General features: G+C 39.9%; 1 protein-coding gene across 2 annotated transcripts in view; it reads right to left on the bottom strand.

Moving 5' to 3' along the window:
• Positions 1-9,115, bottom strand: part of CFAP69 (cilia and flagella associated protein 69) — a 50,831-nt gene extending 41,716 nt beyond the window's left edge. Inside the window, exon 1 of one of the 2 annotated variants that reach the window (XM_026505214.4) lies at positions 8,763-9,115. In XM_026505214.4, coding sequence (XP_026360999.2) covers positions 8,763-8,882 — 120 coding nt within the window. In that variant the 5' untranslated portion in view covers positions 8,883-9,115. The remainder of the gene's footprint in view (positions 1-8,762) is intronic. The other variant, XM_057304136.1, reaches the window with a different exon arrangement.
• Between the last annotated feature and the right edge of the window lie 5,005 nt (positions 9,116-14,120).

Genomic DNA, 14,120 nt, shown 5'->3' with positions numbered 1-14,120 from the left:
TTCAAAACTCAGCTCAAGTGTTACCTCCCCAAGGGATAAAAAAGGATAGAACAAATGTCCTTCCTTTGTACTCTCAAAGCACCCTAAGAGCATATCCATTACAATTCCCATCATAGTTCTAATATGATTTACATGTTTATCCCCCCGCACACACACACACACCCTGCCCAAAGCTCACTTAAAGACAAAGACTTATTCTCTGGCATCCTCAGCATCAAAACCTGGCCCTGGCATATAAAGTTATTTGTAGGTAAGTGGAGAAGGAAATGGAAGGTGCTATCAAATTTAAGTACTTACACAAAAATATTTTGTATACTATTTTCTTTTTTTGTTTACATGTATAAATACATGTATTTATATAGTTTTTTCCTTTTTTGTTTACATGTGTAATACATAATTTCACTTAGTGTTAACACCATTGTATTTTCTGATTTTTTAAATCTATAATACATACCTTTCCATATTTCTACATAGATATTATTTCAGTGACTCTTAAATCTAGAATTTCCTTTCCTTTCATAATTACGAACTCATATTCTGATCTCAGGCAATGTCTTTCAAAAACAATTTTCAGCTAGGTATTCTAATTTTAAGTCTGTAGAATAAGTAACTGTGTGAGTTTATTTACGAAAAATGATTTTTACTTAAAAAGTTAACAATCAAAAAGGATTTGCTAAATACTGATTTATACCTGGTATTATGGTTATCCTTAAACACTGTTACATTTTACTGTTAACTTGTTTAAAAAACTTGTTTACTGTTATCAAAAAATTTGATGAACAGAATTTTGCCTTCTAAGATTTGGGGACTTAACAGTGCCATCTGCCACTATCTTGTCTTCTTTTTTCCCCTTGTATTCTCTGAGAAATATATATAGTGAGTTTTTATTTTCAGATTTTCTGCAAAATTGGCTTTGAGGGCTGGAAAGCATATTGAAATGAAAAGTCAATGCAAAAAAAATTTTTTAAAGATTTTATTTATTTATTGAGAGAGAGTGTGTGTATGTGAGAGAGAGAGAGAGAGCATGAGCAGGGGGAAGGGCAGAGGGAGAAGCAGACTCCCCACTGAGCAGGGAGCCCAATGTGGGGCTCGATCCTGGGACTCTGGGATCATGACTCAAGTCGAAGGCAGACACCTAACCAACTGAGCCCCCAAATTTTCTAATACCTGCACGTATTATCCGAATTGTTCTCTCCAAATGAGCAGGTATAACTTTTATTAAGAAACAGAGAAAAGGAAAGGTTAAAGCATAGATTCCTCTTAGATTTCTGTTGCATTATTACTTCATGCTACTCTGTGTTTTACTTGCTTGGCATATATTATATTTTTAAGATTTCTCCTTCCCTCCCTCATTTAGCCTTTTTCTCCTTCCACAAATATTTATAAGCAGCTTCTATGTTTCAGAAACTGTGCTAGGTATGGGGACCAATATTGCTCACCTCAAGTAGCTATCAGTCTGGCATGGAATACAAGTAATACAGATAACATGCTACAAAATGCTCCACGAATGCTGAAAAGTGTACTCTGGAAGCACACAGACTGGAGACACAGAAAGGCACTGGACAGCTTTTGGAAGAAGTAATCTGCAGGCAGAGGTGAGACGGAGTAGGATTTGTGAGATGAACTGAAGGTTTGAGAGATGGAGATGGGGGAGTAGCATGTGTGAGGGCCTGGAGGCAAGAGAAAATAAGGCATTGAGAGGATGGAGAGGAGCTCACTAAGTTGGAGAAGATAGTGCAGGGAATAGTAGCTACAGATGATGCTAATTAGGTAAGGAGAGGTCAGATTGATGTGGGAAACAAAGGCAAAAGAAAACTTAAATTTCCTTACTACTTACAGCCCATTCACAAGTCCTTGAATCAGGCAGAGTAACATTCCTTTAGGGACACAGCTGCCTCAATGTCAATACTTTGCTAAGGGCAAAAGGCAATCTTAGCCCTTCCTCCAGGATTCTGTAAGTCTACTTTTTAACATATAAAAATTCTTTTGGAAACTTCCTTTCTCTCACACCCTCTCCCCTGCAAGATACATGTTGGCAATTATCCTCCAAGCATATGACCCACTGATAAACATCTGAAGAGTCTCATGACTGAGTTTTTACTAAACAGTAATAAATGACCTTTTCCTAACAAGAGCTAGCCCCCTGAGGATCCTGGAAACCTTGTTTCCAAAAATACCTGGGAGGCTTACACTATCCCTAACCCCCTCCCAACTTGAAAGTCTGTAATGGGCCACTCCTCATGACCCCAGAGCAGCTCTTTCTGTCTGGTCCCCCTGCTGTAATAAAACCCTTTTAGCTCCAAAGACGTCTCAAGAATTCTTTCTTGGCCGTTGGCTTTACCCTAACATCTTTCCTACATCAAAATCATGAATAACAATAATGATCATAACATGATGGTGATGTCTATTTCCAGGTACAGTTGTAAGCACTTTACATGTGTTTACTAATTGCATTCTATGAGGTAGGTACTATTTTCAACTCCATTTTACAGAAGGCCTTGTATGTTATGCCAAGGATCTTCAGAGACTGTTGAATGGTTTGAGAGACTGTATATAAACAGACTATCTATGGCAACAGAACTCTTACCTACAATATTTGCAGCAAACAAACTGGGGAGCAATTTGCTCAGGAAAGTCAGGATTTGGCCAATGACTACCAGATTCCCTATTTTTTGCCCGTCGTATGCTATGTAGGAACAACCAGAAAAAGCCAAATATGTTTCCCAAATCAATCACATAGAATGCCGTTTGTAGTTAGCCCAACTCCAACTTCCCCATGGCAACGACCTCCAACCAGAGCATATTAGAAGCATTCCTCTTTTTCACTACAAAGCTTCCCTGCCTGCCTTGGAGTCTCTGCCAGATTAAGTAATGCTAGCTGACCGTCTTTCTATAGTAAGCTCTGAATATTAAATAGTCTCTGCTTATTTTCATGAAGGTGGTCTTTGTTTATTTCCACAGGCTTTAACCAGAGAGGTGTAACAATAAAAAAAAATTTAGTTAGCTGAGTATAGACTGAACTGGAAAGGTCTAGGATGAACTGGAAAGGAGGTGGGAGACATCTGTAAAAGGCCTTGACTAAGGTACTGGCAACTGGATAGACAAAAGGGAATGGAATGAAAAACATCATGGAAGTAGAATCAGTGGGACCTAAGGAGTGATTTGATTTGTTGGGAGAGAGAAGAAAAGGTGATGATGACTCCTGGGCTTGAGGAATTATAGAAGTAGTGACACCCTTTGCTGAGACAGGAAAGGCTGGAGGAAGAGACTTGTGTTGAGGCTGGAGAGAAGTTAAACTGGGGGGCAGAGATCTCCAAATCAGAGGCTTAAAGTAATAATTGGAAGAGTTTGGGTAAATGAGAACACACGACAGAGTGAATCAAAAGAGGACATACGGAGGAAAGTATCAAAATAATTGCTGCTAACATTATATATATATATATATATATATATATATATATATATATATATGATATTTATGGAGAATTGTAAAAACATTTAACAAAACCTTTTAAGATCAAAAGTTTAATAAGTTGTTTTGAAGAAAATTAGACCTTCACTTACAGTTATAGGATGAACATATTTTCCCATTTTACCAAGAGACATGTCAAAAGGGAGAAATACTCCTCATTTGATACATAGTTACAGGGAAAAGAATTAATATTTACTGTGGTCCTTTTATATGTCTGGCACTTTACATTTCTTTCTTTCTCTCTCTCTCCCTTTCTTTCCTTCTTTCTCCCTTTCTTTCCTTCTTTCTTTCCTTCTTTCTTTCCTTCTTTCTTTCTTTCTTTCTTTCTTTCTTTCTTTCTTTCTGTAGGCTCCATGCTCAACGTGGAGCTTGAACTCATGACCCTGAGATCAAGAGTTGCATCCTCTACCAATGCAGCCAGCCAGGTGCCACCTCCCTTTTTAAAAAAAACTTTATATCTTAATTAGTCCTCAACTTTACCATATAAACTTAATATTATTATCCTGTTGATGAAACTGGGGCCTTACTTGTTAAGGTCACAAAGCTAGTAACTGGGCTAGCAGGTCTGTCTCATGCAGGAGTGCTGGTTCTTTGCACCCTACTTCTCTGCCTTACTTCTCAGCTGAACACAGAGGTTATTTCTAGCAATTATTCCAAAACTAGAGTAGGCAATTTTAATGATACAGTCCATGGCAGTATTACAGACAATGGTAGGATAGGACATCAACTAGAAGATTGTGGAGGTTTTTAGAGGAAGAGCAAATTTGGGCAAGGAAGCTCAGCTATGATACCTATACAAGTCAAGTAATCACAGTTTATTGATTCTACAAAGATTTTTTGAGTGCCTACACCGTGTCAGACATTGTTCTAGATGCTAAAGATATGGTATTGAATAAAACATACAAAATCTCCTGCTTTCATATAGAATCAATATATTTTGTTTTGTACAGTGAAGAAAACCCCCAAGAAAACAAAAAGACAACCCACTGAATGGGAAAAGATATTTGCAAATTATACATCAGATAAGGGGTTAATATCCAAAATATATAAAGAACTTATATAACTCAACACCAAAAAACCCCCCAAAACAATCCAATTAAAAAGTGTGCAGAGGACCTAAGTTGATATTTAGGAAAAGGAATCCTCGTACACTGTTGGTAGAATGTAAATTGGTACAGCCACTATGGAAAACAGTATGGAGGTTCCTGAAAAAGTTAAAAAGTAGAACTATCATATGATCCAATAATACCACCCCTGGGTATTTACCCAAAAGAAAACAAAAACACTAATTCTAAAAGATATACGCGCCCCTATGCTTATTGCAGCATTGTTTACAATAGCCAAGATATGGAAGCAACCAAAGTGTTCAATGATAGATGAATGGGTAAGGAAGATGAAGTATATACAAACAATGGGACATTACACAGCCATGAAAAAGGATGAGATTGTGCCATTTGTGACAACATGGATGGACCTAGAGGGTTTTAAGCTAAGTGAAATAAATCAAACTGAGAAAGACAAATACCATATGATTTCACTCATATGTGGAATCTAACAAGAAACAAATGAATACACAAAAAGCAGAAACAGACCTATAAATACAGAGAACAAACTGATGGTTGCCAGAGGGGAGAGCGTGGTGGGGCTGGGCAAAATGGGCAGAGGTACAGGCTTCCAGTTGTGGAATGCATAAATCACAGGGATGAAAGGTACAGCATAGAGAATATAGTCAATGATATTGTAATAGCATTGCATGGTAACGGATGGTAGCTATGCTTGTGGTGAGCACAGCATCGTGTACAAACCTGTGAAATCACTGTGTTGTACAGTTGGACCTGCTAGCCCAGTTACTAGTTTTGTGATCTTAACAAGTAAGGCCCCAGTTTCAGCAACAGGATAATAATACTAAGTTTATATGGTAAAGTTGAGGACTAATTAGGATATAAAGTTTAAAAAAAATTTCTACTCTGAGCTCAGAGTCATGGGGGAGAAGCACACATAAGCATTAAGATCAATTTCCTACACTTAAGGAACCCATATTCTAGGGGCAGAGACAAAATTTAGACAAATGAAACAGCTGTCAACATAACACAAGTGATAACTGGGAAGAAATGGTGTGACTCAGACCTAGGACTATACTCATTTATGAGAGGATCTGTGATGGTGAAGATAAATGGGATGTGTTTCCTATTGGGAGAGTACTTTATGCTGGAGAGGCAGGATCTGGAGGTAGGGTAAGGTTTAAATGTAGAAGAAAGGAGAGGGCATTCATTCAGTAAATATTTAATATCACCTCTTGAATATCAGGTATTGTGGTGGGTGTTACTGGGGAATCCTTGGAGATTATGGGGGACGCTACAGGAAAAAACAACAAGCAAGAATTCTGCCCTTATGGTACTAAGCAGAGCATCCAGTACAGATCAGTTCAGATTATGCATTGGGAAACCCTGAAAACACAACAGAGTTGACCTGAAGCACTTTAGGGATGGCAGAAGCCTTGGATATCATCTGTTCAGTGGTCCTGAGGCTAAAAACCACTTGAGAGAGCTTTTTAAAAAGTCCCAGACTCCACACTGGGGATTATGATTCAGTAGATGTGTTAGGGCCCAGCTATGTACAATTCTTTTGAACTCCTCAGACGACTGTGGTGGTCACCCAGGTTTGGGCAACACTCCTCTAACACAGGCTTGTTTTATAGAAAAGGGAACAAAGCCTAGAGAATTAAGTGATTTGGTCAGTGTAATTATATTTGGTAAGGTAAGCAATAAGAAGCTACTGTGGAACCCTAAAGAGGGATGGGGCTCAGAGGGAAGAAAGAGGACAATAAAGTGGTATTGTCTGGGAAGAGAGGGAGAGGTGCTGAATAGGATGTGACATTAATCCAAGACTGACTGAAACCTTGTGGTGACAGGAAAATAGATCAAGTAGTTCTTTTAAACTCCACTTGGTGTCCCTTGTCTTTTACCACAGAGTCTGGCCTGGGGGGGGGGGGGTTGGAATTTTGTTTTATTATTGGTCTTATTTTGTTTTATAATGTGAATCCATATGAAACTACCTCGTACAGGTTTCCAGGTGTTAACTGTGAAATTCTGTAGCACTATTCATACCCTCCTGCAGCTATAATACACTAAGCATTGCTACTTAGAGTGGGAAATGCGGTCCTTTAACCAGTAGCAATGGCATCATCATCTGGAAACCTGTTAGAAAGACAGAATCGGGGCTCCTCCCTAGCCCTACAGAATCATAATCTGCATTTTAATAAGATCCCCAGGCATTCCAAATGCACATTAAAGTTTGAGAAGCACTGCTCTAAAGGGCTCCCAATTCTTTAGAATGAGAGCAACATTAAAATGAATAGAAAATAGATAAACAATTCGTGATTTCAAGCATAGGATGGAGCTGGCTTAATAAACTGAGGTAGATTCTCCAAAGACACTTGTAGCTACCAGGATATACTGTCTCTCAAGCGTTCCAAGAGTTCCAAGAGTCTATCCTCTACTGTCTGAGGCAAAAGTCTAAAAGGTTATCATTTTAATAATGGCAAAGACTGCTAGACCCCACTCTGAGTAAAGAAACTGAGTAACTCTGTTAACAACTTCTCAGGGCCTTAGGGTCCTCATTTGTAAAAATAACCACAAACAAAACCTAAAAAAGCTGAATGATCATTTCTCCCAGCTCTAAATAAATTTTAATTTATTTCATTTATTTTGAGAGAAACTGCCTTCTTCTTCTCCAATAATTTAAAAAATGTTAATGCTTCTATAAGTAGTTATTAACAAGCTAGGAACTCTAATAGAAATTGATTTCTTCCTGGAAGACAATCCAAGTCTCTGTGAGGAGGGGTAATAATGAAAGAAGAAGAAAAAAGAAAGGGAAGGGAGAAAATACACACACATACACAAATCTACTTGTTTTGCTTTACGATATGTTGTAGGTTATTTTGGCAACGGCCTATTAAAAGTATTTCCCATTTTTTCTTTTTAACCCAAACTAGCCTACCTCATATAACCGTGCCACCACCCCCGCCCTCCCGCCCTCGCCCCACCCCACCCCGCCAACTTTTTTTTACACCGAGTGAAGGAATAAGGAGAGCCATCAGATACCAAATTCACATACTTCTCAGTTGTGCTGTCCCTGGGAGAATGGCGGTAGAGTTGAGACCCCCTGCAGCCTTGCGAGCGGAGAGCCGCAGTTCCTGAGTCTTCCCACCGGATTGGAATACTTCCACAAAACTGATTAGGTAAATTCCCCTAGCACGCGCTCCTCTTCATCAAAAGCGCTGTTTCTCTGCAGGTTACTGCAGTGTAAATGTCAGGCAGTACTCAGCTCAACCTTACTCCCAAAGAAGAGGTCCCCAGTCAACTGGCCACTCCCAAGGAACTCTCCCAGGATCCAGGATGTGGACGTAGGAGACAGGGTTCCTGACGCAGCTTGAGACTAGCAAAACCTCAACAGGAATTCCCACAGTGACCTCACGCCAACAAGTGTGAGGAGGCAGGGCAGGATTCCTCCATAGTATTCACATTTTAAGGATTGACCAGTACTCTCCAGGGAGGAGCACTGGAACCCTAGTATGTTAACGACTTGGAGTTTCTAAACACCTCCGCCACCAGTGGAGATCCAGCCGAGGGTTCCGAAGTTAAAGACCTTAACAGACCAACTTGGAAGAATTAATCTTGTATTCATAATAAAAGTAAACTCAAAACCAAATACAAATACAGTAAAACACATAGATTCTGCTCTTTCTCGATTCTTTCCGACTCCATAACCAGCTTCCAATTTCATATGAAAACGAGGCTAATTTCTAATTTTAACAGCGTTTTGCTCCCCTCTGGGTGCAGGTTTTAAAGTAGCAAATTTAAACACGAGAGAATTTACCCCTATATCAAGAACATTAGTTGATAACAGGTATCTACATATAAGCCCAGTGCAAACAAAATGGTCTTCAAATCCATTTTTCCACTAAAAACGTTTCCTTGCCTCCCAGGCCCTTCCTGGTCACACTTTCCGAAGAAGAGCGGCAAAACCTCGCTTACTCTGTTTAGACAGACGCTCCGGGAGAAGCTCGCGCCACAAGTCCCCAGACAGGTTGGTTGACGACAGCCAACCGCTCCCTCAGGCGGCGCAGTTCTCGAAGGCATCAGCTCAACGCTTGGTACCTCAGTCCCGCGGGCTCATATAGTTTCCACTCCGGCTCCCATTTCCACTCTTGCTGCCCCGAGGCCTCGTCCCCGCCCCCCAGATCTCCACCTCCCCTCCACGCTTCCCAAAGCACAGACACCGCCCATACCTGCGCTTCCTCGTCTTCCGTCACCACCCCGACCACCGGGATGTGGCGAGGGCTGCTGGACCTGAGCGTGCCGCCGGGTTCCTGGACCTCTGCGGTCGCCGCGGCCTCCGCTACCGACATGGCTGCAACGGCGGAGGGAGGGATGGGTAGGAGGGTCCTTCTGTCCTACACTGTTCCCTTTAGCTGCAGGACCCAAAGAGGCCCCGCCACCGAAAAGGGAAAGCCGCCTGAGAGCCGCTAGAGTCGCAAAAAGCCCCGGGGGTCCGGCAGTGGCCCCGGCCACCGCGATGCTACCGCATCACCCTGCAGCAGCCCACCGGCGGACTTTGGCTCCAGCCGGCTGGCTGGTTGTTAACAAGCCAGTGCGTTGCTAGGGGCGGGGCCGGGGCTGCAGAAATGCCGGCTCTTACGGAAGCCCGGGGAGCCAAACTACCCCAAACTCTAATATGTGTCTCCTCGCTCGCAGAAGTTGGGTTTGCTCGCGCGCGGGAAGGAGGAGGCAGTAGAAGACCTCGGTACGTAACAGTGGAGTGTTACCATGGCGTTAGTGTCTCAGTCTTGCTAGTTTGCGCTGGGCCTTCTTAAATCAGTAATGAGTGAGTGGAGAGAGGAGAGGTGGATGTCGGACCCGAGAGTGGTGGATGATGGATACACAGTGTTAGAAGCGGAGCAGTTTATCTCATCGCAGAGAAGCGACCAGTGACACCGACATTCCCTGTCTTCTACCTCTTTTGTACTTTAGTGGTTCTACCAGACAGTTAAATAACAAACAAAACATTGTACACAGTGTTATAGGCTTTTGAGTCAAATCTTGGACTCCAGAGCAATTAACCCCTGGACGCCCCACTTTTCCCATCTTTTCTCAACAGTTTTTCATTTTTCTCACCAATAGGATTGCTGTGAGAGGATCGAATGAGATGGTGGTTTTGTAAAGTGGTGCTTGGCACATAATAAGCACCTAGATAAATGGTCAGGATTATCATTATCTTTATTTACTGTGTTATCATCTATACGTTGTATCCTGAGTAATGACACAAGAGGGTCAAGACTTTAATGGAAAGCTGCGCATGATAATGATCAGTATAACTTAATCATCCCAAAAACCGTGGCTATGAAAACTTCTCTTAAAATCCTTTAAACCTTTCAGTCTTTTTTTAGCCTTCAGAAACTTGACGTGAGTTTATATATTGTCTATAAAGTTTATGGCCTTAAAAATTATACATAACAAACTTTGTGAAAATAAATTTCACTTCACCTCCCAGCATTTCTCTCCTCATTTGTAGAATGAGCTGGTTGACCAGTGATTTCTAAGGTTGCTTAACTGGTTCAAACATTTGACATTTGACTGAATGACATTTCTAGCGATACAAATAAAAGGAAACAGAAAAGCTAGATTGGGCATGGCAGCACTTGATGTAAATCATAGCCAAAGAAACCAAGCTTTTTTGAAAGAGAAATGAGCATTTCTAGTAACTATTTCCTCACTTATGTTCATTCTTCCACTTTCCTCAACCCAGGTTCCCTGAAACTGCCCTGAGGTCACCAACGCTTGTGGTCAAAGTCTGTAGTCACTTTTCTTTTTTTTTTTTAAGATTTTATTTTATTTATTCAACAGAGATAGAGACAGCCAGTGAGAGAGGGAACACAGCAGGGGAGTGAGAGAGGAAGAAGCAGGCCCATAGCGGAAGAGCCTGATGTGGGGCTCGACCCCATAACGCCGGGATCACGCCCTGAGCCGAAGGCAGACGCTTAACCCCTGTGCCACCCAGGCGCCCCCTGTGGTCACTTTTCTGTTCTCATCTTGCTGTACTTATCTCTAGTATTTTACCCTGTTGACCACTCTCCCCTTGTAACTCCCTTCCCTCAACTTCAGCATTCTTTTTTTACTTTTATCTTTACAGCTACTCATTGGTATTTTTAGAGCTCCTCTCAGACCTTACACCTAGAGGTGGGTTCAGTAGGTCTAAGGTTGCTGTTACTCCAGGAGAGTGTAAAAGGTGTGTCAAGTGTATTAGCATCAGCTAAATTGCTGTTGCACATTCCGAGTATACCACATCAATAGGAGACTGAAATCACTTGAATAAACACAATGGAATTCTGTGAGAATGGCACCCAAAACCAAGATGGTAGTGAAGAGCTGACAACTGGATGATTTGTTTATCCTTTGTGTGTTGAGCCTGGCATCTCAGGAGGAGGAAAGATGAAGAGGAGGGACTGTGGAGAAAATTTTTCCACTTAAATCAGAGCTTATCTGGGGGTTATCAACTGACTATATTGTGTTTCAGCCCAATAGGCTGAATCTGAGAAGGGTCCATAAACCTCAGTGACTAGAAAGTCACACTCTCCTCATTGGACTTAATTGCAGACACTTTCCTGACATACAAACACAAGGATTTTTATTTTACTTCAATTGTTTACAAACCTATGTATTTATTCTGTCCTATATCCAGAGCACCAGTTTCCAATGCTTAATTAGCATAACTCCCATGAGCTTCCCCTTTCTAGCACTTAAAAACTCTTCTCCTTCTCAGTGAAATCAATGAAATTCTTCGTAGAAATGGGTTCCCTTACCTGGGAAGTTAAAATTCCCAACTTTTTAATATTTTTTATTTTATTTTATTTTATTTTAATTTTTTTAGCTCTAGTGGTATTTGTTTTACTCTTTGACAGGTGAGAAGCAACCAGGATGAAAGTCCCAACACTACATATTCAAGCCATCTTGAATGAATTATTTGTTGTTTTACAAAACTACCAAGCTTCTTCCTGCCTTACCTTTGCGTATGTTGTATGTGGGACTGTCTACAGATGTCTACCTCCCTATGAAACTCAACTCCTGTGACTTTTGGGGGGAAACGTCTTTACATCCTTTGTTAGATGCCACTTTGTCATTCAGTTTTGTACTCGGCACATACTTAGTGGTATTTATTGACTCACCTGCCCACCCCCTTCCTACTAGAGACTTTTGAAAGCAAGGAGGACCTCTTATTCAGATTTGCACGCCAGATCCTCAGCATAGTATCTGAAGTAGTGTTTCTCAAAATTTAGCATGCATCAGATTCATCTGGAAAGCTAGTTAAAACCGACTCCTGAGCCCCACTTCCAGACTCAGCTTCAGTTAAGTCAAGGGTTCGCATGTGTAACAAGTTACTAGGTGATGTTATGCTCCTGGTCTGGCAAACGGTACTCAATAAATGTTCATTAAAGATTTTGATTATAAATTAGTTTTAAAATTTGATTTAAAGCCAAACTAAAGCATTTCATAAGTTACCCACAGTAAGGTAAACACTAAGTGCTTGCTACTCAAAATGGGGTCCTCGAACTACTTACATAGGCATTACCTAGGTGCTTGCTAGGAATTCAGAAGTTCTGGCCCCAGGAGGGACCCAGTGAATCAGAATCTCCATTTTAACCAGATTGTTAGGTGATTAGTATGCACATTAAAATTGAGAAACACTGGTCTAGTGTATATGTGCATGTATTTTCATTAGTATTATTTTGGAGCAATTTTAACACTCTCCATATAACTGGCTTTCACAGAGTATTCCATCTGTGTATTTTCCACATCCTTTGTTTTCTTGTTGATAATATTGGGTGCATTTGTTTTTCTTTTGGTTAAGTGCACCAATTAAGCTTTTCAAAAGCTTTAAGTTGGGACACCTGGGTGGCTCAGTCGGTTCAGTGACTCTTGGTTTCAGCTCAGGTCATGATCTCATGGTTGTGGGATTGAGCCCCACTTTGGACTTTGTGCTACCGTGGAGTCAGCTTCAAATTCTCTCTCCCTCTCCCTCACTCTCCCTCTCTCAAATAAGCAAATAAAATCTTAAAAAAAAAGACTTAAGTGTTTAAATTAGGTAGTGGATTTAAGTTTAATTATTATTCATTGAACCTTCTTTAATATAGATTTATGAAGGCTGTACGTTAAGAACACAGATGTTTTCCTGACACCAAAACACAAAAGGATGTAAAGGTAAAATGACTAACTATTGAGGTGGTAAATTATTTCAGCAAAAAGATAATAGTAAAGAAACCTATGAGAAATAAATTAGAGAAGAGAAATGCTTCACTCTGATAACAATTTTGCAGACTTTAAGATTTCTGTTAAGTTACAAATTGCAATTTCTTAAAAGCAGCTGTAGACTGAAGATTAACTAGATGTTTTAATGATATGTTGACCTATGTACATTTTTTACTTTTTATTTTATTTAAATTCAGTTTGCCAACATATAGTACATTAGTTCCAGATTTTTTACTTTTAAAATAAAGTATATTTTTAACATAAATAAATGTAATATTAAGAAATAACATTGTCCTTCTGATATTTCTTCTGATACTTGTTTGCACACTGCCTACTTAGCAATGTTTAGTAAAATTATAATTATTCATTAGTACAACTTAAGAATGTTTCTATTAAATATTTTAGATTACATATGAATTTGGTAGTCTCTAAACTAATGCCAGATGTTCCAAATGTTCAAGCAAATGTTATTCCTTTGTGAGTCAGAGTAATCTATTTTAAACAGAATTTTTATAGCACATAAGAAAATGTAATTAGAGTATAGTCTTAGTAGGTTAGCTTTAGGGGAATTATGTAACAGAAAGAAAACATATAAAGCTGGAATTTCATCTACTTTAGTGTTTTAAAAAATCTTTCAGGTTGATATTTATAGAAACAAAGCCTAAGAGAGAAACAGAAGTAATTACTTCTTTCCAACAGAGTCATTAGTTCAAATTTGGGAGCAAGAAGTACATGGAACAAAGTACAAAGAACAGCCACCTCTGAAGTCAACCATTCTAATAAAAAATGTACTAATAATCCAATATGCAAGTGATTTTAAAATAGGAATGTGGAGGAGCTATTCATGCTTAATGGAGAAACTAAACCAATGGTATTATGTAAATGAAATGAATTTATGGAGCACTTCTTATCTGATCAAAGCTTCAGTCCCATGACATAGGAATATTCCATGAAATGAAAATGCTCTCAAACTTTTAAAACTAAAAACTATTGTATTTACATAGAGGGGGGTTATAGGTAGTCCCCCTCCGGGATAGAACTTGCTGTGGAGCAGGATTAATCGACAAGTTTATTCCAATGACATAATTATTCAAGGTCTATAACTGCCTTGACTTGCTCTGATTCCATGAGCTCCATATTAATTTGCTAGGGCTGCCAAAATAAATCCCACAGACTAGGTGGCTTACACAACAGAAATTTATTTCCTCACAATCCAGAGGCTAGAAGTCCATGATTAAGGTGTCAAGATTGGTTTCATTCTTGAGGCCTCTGTCCTTGGCTTGTTGATGGCCATTTTCTCCTTTTGTCATAACATGTTCTTCCCTCTGTGTCTTTGTCTCCTT

This window comes from Ursus arctos, unplaced genomic scaffold (assembly GCF_023065955.2).
Source record: "Ursus arctos isolate Adak ecotype North America unplaced genomic scaffold, UrsArc2.0 scaffold_3, whole genome shotgun sequence".
In the NCBI taxonomy this organism is placed as follows: domain Eukaryota; kingdom Metazoa; phylum Chordata; class Mammalia; order Carnivora; family Ursidae; genus Ursus; species Ursus arctos.
Note: the sequence above shows the minus strand (reverse complement) of the source record. Positions and strands in the feature narration are given on the sequence as shown.